Raw genomic sequence first — 10,214 nt, forward strand, 5'->3', positions numbered from 1 at the left:
TGTGACAATATTCTGCTACATCTGTTTACCACATATTAGCTATGAATCTAGAAAATTCGAGAGAGACAAAATCGGACAAGCAACATTGGCTTTGTGGAAAAAGATTTAACACATGTTTTTCCGCCAACCAGCTTCAGCTCTCCAAACATTAGCGCAGCAGTAGGATATATAATTATAGTTCTAATATTGTAGACCTACAATCCTTCTATCGTTTATTTCCTAAGTTTGTCTGATAGAGGACTTATTTTTCGGGTTGTATAATAAATACGTAAAAGTAAACTCGAAGAAAACATAATTTGGATTCAGTCACTTAAATCACATTTTATATTTTAAAGTAGATCGCAAATATACATTAATATCTCTGATGTTGTGTGTACAAAAAGATAATTGTAAAGGTAATATTATGCTGATTTCTTACGACATTTTCCTGAAATTCTTAGCAACCAATAAAATTTTCTTTTTTAAATCTCGTACGTTTTGTACGTTATGTCTGATTTTCCACGCGCCCCATTTCACTCTGTATACTTTCAATAGGATATTATAAATAATTCAGCTTTTCGGAAACATTTTTTTCAAATAAAATGAATATACATTAGACGTATTTAAATATAATGTATCCAGTAACACTAGTATAGCATTCGCTGGAATCAGATCACTAACTTGCAATAAATGGTGCGCGAAAGGTTCACGGTTCAAGGTACGGACAATTGTTAGTAAAATAATTCAACACACAATGCGACGCACTCCGATTTTCGGGTATATATTAGGTAATTATAAACGATTGACACATTGTAACATCTTATTGAATATTCTTTAGGTGTGATGAATTTTAATTTAGTCAATTTGATCAACAAAGTAATAGTAGTATTTGAACCTGCTCCTTCCGATGAAGTTCAACTCAAGGTGCAGGCAGCTCTCTTTGTCTTACTCCAATAATATAAGCCAGTTTATTCTTTCAAAAGTAAAAACCCTTTAATAAATACTGATAACGGATATTATTATGATGTATCAAAATCCAAAGTTATATAAATCAAGTTCTGTTCAAACAAGATCCAAAAGTAACGAGAGCGGTTGTTTCGATCAACATCGTCGTTACGTGATATTTCGTTTTTTCGGCGAAAATTAAATTTAAATATTGACACAACGCTTATTGAATCTAATGAGATATACGTCGGGGAACATTCAGTTGGAACGAAGTTTTCGCTTTATATTTTGTATTAAATAAGAGACACGATGGAATAAATAAACGATGTTTGTTAATTATTAAATGATAAGAAATAAAATTGTCACTAAAAAGCCGTGTGATTTAAAACAATAATAAATATAAAACAGTATACAAAAGAAAGAGACAGCAAGAAAGAGAAAGAGAAGAAAAATGTAAGTATAACGCCTTTTCCTTACGATTTCTGCCAGTTAATTATACGATAAGCCGCGTAAAAGAGCTTCGTTCCGAGAATCAAATAAATCAATTAGTAATTATAATTATTACAAAGCCTTTAAAGCTTATTAAATTAATTTGCTCAGACATTAATCTTGCTTCAAGTTTGTAATTCGATTCGATTCTAAAATAAGCAATTTATTTAATATAAAATGATTAATCGAAATTTTGTTAAAAAAAAACTTTGTACAGAGTTTATTTACTTCTAAAACAATTTTTATTAGGTGAATCAATTTATATTTATAAAATCTATAATAATAGTGAACTTCTTAGAATTATGCTAATGTAACTTTAAAGGTTTTATGTCGGACACTGACACATAAACTTTTGCTATATTTTAAAATGCACGCTTGCCGAAAAGTCGATCGTCGTCATCTTATCGTTAAATTACGAATTAAGTCTTATAGTATATATAATATTGTATTTCTAAAACTCTAATAACTTATAAAATTATTAATAATAAGTAACACATTCTATTATATCTTATTCACAGTAACATTTTCTTCTTAAAATAATGTTTTGATTTACTTCAAGTGGATAAATGATGGATAGATATGCACGTGTGGACTTGGCTGCTATAAAATTTAATTTAAACGCCGACGTCCAACAATATTAAAAAAGATGCTCTAATCAACTCTTTTACTCTGAGTCTGGTATTGACTAATAACGAAATATTGTATTATTTTAGAGAATTAATTCTAGATTAATTGCTTTTTTATTAAGCTCTCCTGTTTACTGTGTTTATATTATAAGCCTTTTTGCTTTAGCCTAAGCCTAAAAATTATAGTATTAAAATGAAAATTTACGTTATTATCTGTACATTTTAGGGAATATCTTTCACTATTTTTCGGAATGTCTAAATTTCTTCAAAACATCATTTCTTGTTGCATTATAATTAATCGGGCATTGAAATGGACTCTATAATATAAGGGATATTTTTGAGTTTTTTTAAGAAGCGGGGTAGACCGTAATAATTTAACGTGGAGAGTCGCTCTTTGTGATTGAATTGATCTCTAATAAATTTGTTATTATAAAAATATAAGACTCAATAATAAAATTATTATAAACTAATAAAAAATAAGAAAACAATATTCAGGAGGATTCCTGTGACGTAATAAATGTATATACGAGCTTTAACTTTCTGAGCAGTATTGATAAATCTTGGCTAAGACATGTCGTTTTTTACGTAGGGATTGTCCCTACCGTAAGAAGTTTTATACTTTTTATGGGACGTCGGTTTTATGTTATAATAGAATTAAATGACGCTCGTAAAACGTTGATGATTACTTTCTCAGTTTGTGTGATCTTCATCCTAGATATAGAATGAATATATTTAGTCCAGTCATTATATGTATACAATAAAACAGGCACTGAAATGCAAATGAATCGAAAAGGCTTATTTTTGGCTACGTTGCTTAAAATTGTCGACCTTGAATATAGATTATTCAAGTAGGCTTTTACGAGCACTTTAGAGTCGTCATTTAACAAACTATTTAAAGTAAAGCTACCACCGATTCGGAATGTAGATTCTACCGGCAAGAAACTCAGTAGTTACTCTTTTTCAACATCTAAGAATACAGTCATGTTAGTTAAATACAATTATATATGTATGTTATGTATCCTGCCTGGAAGTCAACAGGCATTAACTCTAATATAATCTTGTATCAAATAATATGTCTTCTTTACCAATGTACTTTTTACAAATGACTTGAATCTATGAAACGGCAAAGTTAAAAATAACGTCTTAGCTTTCAAGGTAGCTGTGATGTAAGGAATAGTTAATATTTCTTACATCGCCAATGTCTATGGGCGGTGGTGACCACTTAGGTGGCCAATTTGCCTACTATATTAAAAAAAAATGCAAACTTAGCTTGTTGAGATGTTTGCGTGATGTGTCCAGAAAGGTTCAATCAGCTTTTATGTTAGAACCCAACTCTGACTAACAATGATAGCCCTTCGTGTCTGTGATGGTAAAGTCATTAAATTTTACATATACTATTGTAAAATTTTGGGACTATAATTATTTGCTTAGATAGCATTAGCAGAATATCGTAAGAATATTATAAGCTATTTCAATATGCAAGTGTTACCTATTTTTGAGGCATGACAATATTTTTTTAAGTATAACATAGTCAAGTACAACAGTTATAAAGAGCAGAACTGGTTTTGATTACATCTTGATAAATATATCATAAATTTTCTCATTCACAATATTACTGACATTAAACAGTCTGGAAACTACTTTATATATTTTCAAATTTATTTTTTTTCAGATCGTGGAAATATTGAATGACTTGTACACGTGCTGTGACGCAATCATATCTTTTTATAACGTATATAAGGTAAGCATTGATTATTATGTTTTCAATCGTATTCATAAAATTAAAATAAATATAAATTATTCGTAAATTTCATACGTTTACCTAAAAAAATATACAGTATGAATATAAAATTATTTAAAAATTAAACTATTTTATTATAGAAGAAGACTAAACAAATCATCCAATAATAGGATATATTAATACTTTCGTGTTTGTTTATAATTTGTTATTTATAAATGAATTAAGTACGACGGCAGATAAGTCGGCTAAAAATACAAACAGCGTCAGCCAGGCCGGGTCGTTAGTTTAACAAACATTTAAAAATATCTGAGTACAACAATAAAAGGTAATTATTTTAATAAAGGTGGAAACGATTGGTGATGCATATATGGTGGTCGGTGGACTCCCAGAGCGCTGTTCGCGACACGCAGCTGAAGTGGCATCTCTCGCGCTTCATGTCCTTGAAGCGGTACCCAAGATACGAACAAGACATCTGCCAGCGTCTAGACTGCATATTAGAATAGGTATGTGCAATTAGTAGTATCAACTATAATCTGCCATACTTAAAGAGACAAACATCTGTTGAAGTAACTCTGAGTGTTGCTCTTTCACGGCCAAACCACTGAATCTAATTTGATGAAATTTGGTACGAAGCAGGCTTGAAGGAATGGAAGGAAGGAAGGAACTCCTTCTTATATGCCAACCCCTAAGCAAAGCTTCGGGCGCGATCTAGTTTCATGTAGACGACCTCCGTAGTCTAGTAGTGTGTACACCGGTTTTCATGGGTACGCCACTCCGAGGTCCCGGTTTTGATTCCCGGCCGAGTCGATGTAGAAAAAGTTTATTAGTTTTCTATGTTGTCTTCTGCCTGGGTGTTTGTGGTACCGTCGTTACTTCTGATTTTCGAACATAAGTGCTTTAGCTACTTACATTGGGATCAGAGTAATGAATGTGATGTTGTCCAATATTTATTTTATTTATTTATTATTTTATTAAGTAAAATTCTGTAAAACTATTTATCGTAATTTCTTATCAAACAGGAATTCATAGCGGCCAATGCGCAGCTGGTGTGGTGGGAATTAAGATGCCAAGGTATTGTCTATTCGGAGACACGGTAAATACAGCAGCTCGAATGGAGTCGACTGGAGAACCTCAGAGGATTCACGTCAGCAATGAGACGTATAAACTGTTGAAACAACACGGCGGGTATCAGTTCAAGGAACGAGGGATAATCAATATAAAGGTACGTAGGCAGGTATGAAGTCCTGTGATTTGGCAGAGTTAAAGATAAATTATCATTAACCTATTTGACGAATGACCTGACAAATTTTCATTCCATAAAATTTTATTTTATTTTTTGGTCCAATCGTTTCATTTAAGTACATCTTTGTATTCTTTCAGGGAAAAGGCGATATGAAGACGTGGTGGTTAATTGGAGAAGAACACGAAAGACGGAGAAGTTCGCTATTCCGTGATCGTGAGTGCTATTTCGTTCTAGAAAATCAAGTGTTTTATGTATTTATTGATATAGAACAAAAAACAATTTTAAAAAATGACGAATGCAGACTATCGAAATATACTATGAGCATTATTTAATGCCAAAAGAGCGGGTAATTGGAATTATAGTCACGAATTTAGAATAAATTATTATTATTAATGTTTACTCTATCTTGAGACAATCTCGACGAAAACTGGAGTACATTGACTATAGCAAAAATATCTGTTTTGCCTTTAGAATTTATAAACCGATTCGGTGACGTGGACACGTTCGAAGAGTCCCCGTGGAGCTTGGGCCGTTCCGCGCTCAACATCCGGGACCGGGCGCGGCTGTCGTGCGGCGGCTCGCTGGGCCCGGGCTCGGCCCTGTCGTCGCCGGGCCCGCCCGCGTGCGCGTGCTTCGTGCCTCAGCGGGACCACCACTCCGCCCCCGTCGTATCGTTCTGCGAGGACTGACGCTAACCAATCGAAGCACTCCATCGCACGGACCACGGGTTGCTTCAATGGAATCAATAGAGAACTGAGTAGTATTAGGGTCTCGACGTGGAGCGGTTTATCTAAATATTTTCTAGATAAGGGTTACAGGGTGTACGACTGTAGGGATTACGATTTTGAGGATCGCGTGAAAAGGGCCAGGGTTTTAGCAGCCATGAAGCGACTGTATTGTCTAGACTACGATTACAATAATTTGGTTTGATGCCGAGTCGATATGATGACTTTGTATCGAGTTCTGGCAACACCAATATTAAAATTTAATATTTATCGATGTTTTGTCGTTTTTAAATAAGATATTTAAATTTGACTAATATCTACTTAATCGGTTGCATTTAATCGACAACATAAACATAATTATTGTCTATTTAATTAAATTGGCCTAATTGTAATTTTTCGTCCGTATAAAGTAATTATATACAGGATTAGATATATTACATAATATATGCTTGAATGCTAAAATTATACAAAGTTCCATATAATATGTTGTGGACCTAAATATTTAAAATAATGTTGGATGAATGTTCTAGAATATAGATAATTTTTGTATTAAATAAATACATATATTATAAGAAGAACATTAACGTATGAGAACTGAACTTTTGACTGTATGGAAAATTATACATAAGGTTATACTTGATGTTTAGAGTTAGTTAATTATTAAATTCTACGTGTTAAATCTTAAAATGCTCAGCTTTCTTAGTTATTATAAACTTTGCAGAAATAGTTGCATTGCAAATAGCTTTATATAATATTTAAGATATGCTAACACATTCAAAAATTTAGAGCTCCATCACAATGCTCCAAAGCGTGTGGATTGTTATCACTATAAAGTTTCTCTACACTTGCAACATAATTACACTACACTAATTATTGTTACAGACACCTTCAGCATAGACTCTACTCTGACAGCCTTCGGGCGTACTGTCAAATATAATAGATAACCAATCAAAGACAAAGAGAGTCAAACATAGACAATTTTACTACTTTTTACTAATTGTTATCCAACAGCGTGTTTGTATAGGCATGTATCAAATTTTAATCTGACTCTGAAACCTATAAGTTTTCCTTCAACAGCTGATATGAATTAAGTTACAAGCCCTTATTATCAGTTAATATTCACATGTTCTAACCGTTGTTGAGATGGCCCAACGTTAAATTATATAATTGATTAGGTATAAATTATTAAGTAATTTATCACGAAGAGGAAAGACTACTTTAGTTTTAAAATTTAGATAATAGAAGGCTTTTTACATATGTGTACGTTGGTGTGTCGCCATACTTAATATTATAAGATTTCTAGTGACGTAATAATATTATTTTGGCCCAGAATGGAATAAGTCATTATGCGCCAATTGGAAAAATGACTACAGACTAATGACAGAACCCGCTTAATGTTGAGACTTTAAACCTAAGACTATGTACTTATTATTAGAATAAAAGAAATGACCTAATCGCTGGTTAGGCCATGAACGGCTAAAATAGCCATTCCTACATTTCTTACGTCAAACATTTGGAACCTTAGGAAAAAGCTATTAATTTTCATTTTTAATTATATATTAGTTGCTAAGATCTAATGGTATAAGTCCAGTCCAATTATTATGAACTTTACGTGGGTCGTTAATTTTTTTATAGGTATATAAATTTAATTGTACTTTATTGACATAATCTGTATTTGGAATAGTGGAAATGAGAATAGAGTGATAACGATTAACGACTGAGTTTCTTACCGGTTCTTCTCGCTCTCGGTTGAATCCACTTTCCGACGCGGTCTGCGGTTGTAGCTTTACTATTAATTCAACACAATATCGTACGCTGATTTTAAATATACTTTGGTATTCTGTTTAAACTTATTTTTTTATCAATGAACATGGTAAGTGAATGAGTTTGGTTTAAAAGAAAAAAATCGTATTGTAAGAGACCCACGATTAAACTAATTAAAAAAAACTTTTTTATAGTATTGTATTAAAAAAGTTATTTACAATGTCTAGTCTAAATTTTAATCTAGTCAATGTAACTTAATTATATATAGAGAAATGTATACTTGATTAATTTATGTTAATAGGTATGTATTTTCTGTAACTTCGATGTTTACATAATTTTTAAGTAAGTGGTGTTGATGTTTATCGTTAAATATACACTTTTTTTTTTAATAAAATTTAATAAAATGTATGTTTGTGTTTTTATTAATTTTATACACACTTTAAAAAAAATCATTTGGTACCGAAGTACCTTCAAAGTATTAAAATCGAATTTACCATCGGAGTATCAAATTTCGCAAATTAATGACGTTTAAGAAATAAACTTAACACGGTGGGCGAAACAATTTAATTACACGTAACAACGTAAAAATAATAAGTATGGTGTTAAACATATAAATCTACCTTTATTGGGATATTGTACTTTGTGCAATTATGGTTGGGTACCACCCACTCATTACATATACTACCACCAAATAGCAATACTGAAAATAATATTGTTGTGTTCCGGTTTGAAGGGCAAGTTAATTAGTGTGATTATGAATACTCAAGATTCCTAATCGATCTCATTTAACGTCATATCGAAAAACGGAATATATAAGACTACGAGAATATGACAAAAGATAAATTATTCATTCTTTTAAAAAAGTAAACAAATCATAATTTCCTTAATATTATTATATTGAAAAACATAAATTACTAATGATTTATACAATAATAACAATTTAATAAAGTATCTAAACCTATTAATTTTTATATCTTTAATTATGATTTAACAACATTCTAATACATAACAATACAAGGAAAACTTAAGACTTTTTTAATCCCCGTATTCTTAACTCCAGTTCCAAATAAGCTCTCATAGAAGGATCATCGACTTCCTTCATTATTTTTTCTGTGATCTCAGGTCCAGCAGTCTCAAATTTTGTAGCGAGTGCTTCCGCCCACACAATGAATACACAATTTGCACAGCCAGATCTACAACATGCTGTTGGAGGCTCATCAAGTGAAGCCTGAAATGAAAGTTTTGGGTAAAAAACTAATTAAAATAATTAAAGGCATTGGCTAATTATATAGATATGATAAAAATTATCTAAACCCTCACTGAGTGATATACTTCTGACCAATTTCAATCATGACTATCTTGATGGAGACTTCATATAATAGTGCCCCACACCCAGGATCATAATTAAATAGTATTTCTGAGGCAGTTTTGGCTGCACTTTGCAAGTCGGAAGCAGTAAGCACTACTATGCGTTAAATGTTAAGTATAGCTAATATCATGCTAAGAAATTAAGAAAACCAAGCAACCTTGCAAAGGTACTTTTACAGGCTTCTATGACAGAATGAACTTAAAAAAAACTGACACATATTAAAAGGAATAAAAAAACAAAAATTGTGTCAATTGTTGATCTTACACTTTTCTTGATCCTTTCAATTTCTCTTTCCTTCTCTTCATCTGCTGCATTTACATTATCACAGTAGAAACTTTTTTGGAGATATCCAAGCATTTTTGGTTTTAAAGGTAGTAATCTTAATTTCTAAAAAAAAAAACTTAAGTTATTAATATTGCCTGTATTTTAGTTCACATTACTACATTCCACTGTTCACTCATACTAAGAATATTTGACCAACAATCTATTTATTACTTGAGTATAACTAGATTATATTTTTTTTATTTTGCCCGATATTTTAGCAAAGGTATATCTGTATTAGTCATCAAATAGGAAAATTGAATAGATGAACTCAAATATGTACAATGTACATAAAGTAATAAATTGCTCAATTTAACTACAACCAGTACAAAAAGAAAATATACTGAAAGCTATAATCAATGAAAACATTACTGTTGTAATATTATATGAGTAAAATATAACCAGACCGATTTTACATTTAGAACTTAAAATAATATAAATAGATAATATATCTTCACGCACGTAAATAAACGTGTTGCATAATATGTAATTGGCCTTTGATAATAATACTTACAAGCATAACTTAGCATTATTAAAATTTATTATTTTATATAATGTTTTGCAATTACATTAAATTCTATTTATAATGTCAGTATGTTTGACTTTGATCTATGAGACATTATTTTTCATTACATAAATATACACTAAAATTTTTATTTATGTTATCAATTGAAAAAGTAACAATAACAAATCCATTTTTTCTTATTTTAAGTTTTTTTTAATTTTGTGAGGTTATTGTTTACTTTGTAGACTTTAGTTGTCTAATAGACATACGTCGTATTATATGTCATTGTGTAGTGATGACTTAAAAAAATGATTTATAGATATTGAGTAACATAATACTGAAATACAGCGAGCACCAGCCTAATTAAGAAATTTCTAAAGCCGGTAAATAAAAAGAATCAATGCATGTTTTTATTAAATTATAAACTTTTTTTCTAAAAAATACTATAAACTGCGATTTTATTATTATTATTTATTAAAGCAAATTTTTAGTTGCTTCATTTGCTTA

At 30.9% G+C, this 10,214-nt stretch overlaps 2 protein-coding genes across 2 annotated transcripts in view; one reads left to right on the plus strand and one right to left on the minus strand.

The window, feature by feature from the left end:
• Positions 1-6,496, plus strand: part of LOC113394043 (guanylate cyclase 32E) — a 145,870-nt gene extending 139,374 nt beyond the window's left edge. The window contains exons 18-22 of the mRNA XM_064215736.1: positions 3,712-3,780; positions 4,124-4,283; positions 4,800-5,002; positions 5,161-5,236; positions 5,495-6,496. Coding sequence (XP_064071806.1) covers positions 3,712-3,780; positions 4,124-4,283; positions 4,800-5,002; positions 5,161-5,236; positions 5,495-5,712 — 726 coding nt within the window. The 3' untranslated portion in view covers positions 5,713-6,496. The remainder of the gene's footprint in view (positions 1-3,711; positions 3,781-4,123; positions 4,284-4,799; positions 5,003-5,160; positions 5,237-5,494) is intronic.
• Positions 6,497-8,389: 1,893 nt separating this feature from the next.
• Positions 8,390-9,922, minus strand: LOC113394039 (oxidoreductase-like domain-containing protein 1). Its single transcript, XM_026631209.2, has 3 exons — positions 9,717-9,922; positions 9,146-9,268; positions 8,390-8,740 (listed from the first exon to the last, which is right to left on the minus strand). The coding sequence occupies exons 1-3, from the start codon at positions 9,720-9,722 to the stop codon at positions 8,537-8,539; spliced, it is 333 nt and encodes a 110-aa protein (XP_026486994.1). The 5' UTR covers positions 9,723-9,922; the 3' UTR covers positions 8,390-8,536.
• Positions 9,923-10,214: the final 292 nt, after the last annotated feature.

The sequence above is a fragment of the Vanessa tameamea genome, chromosome 9, assembly GCF_037043105.1.
Source record: "Vanessa tameamea isolate UH-Manoa-2023 chromosome 9, ilVanTame1 primary haplotype, whole genome shotgun sequence".
Taxonomy (NCBI): domain Eukaryota; kingdom Metazoa; phylum Arthropoda; class Insecta; order Lepidoptera; family Nymphalidae; genus Vanessa; species Vanessa tameamea.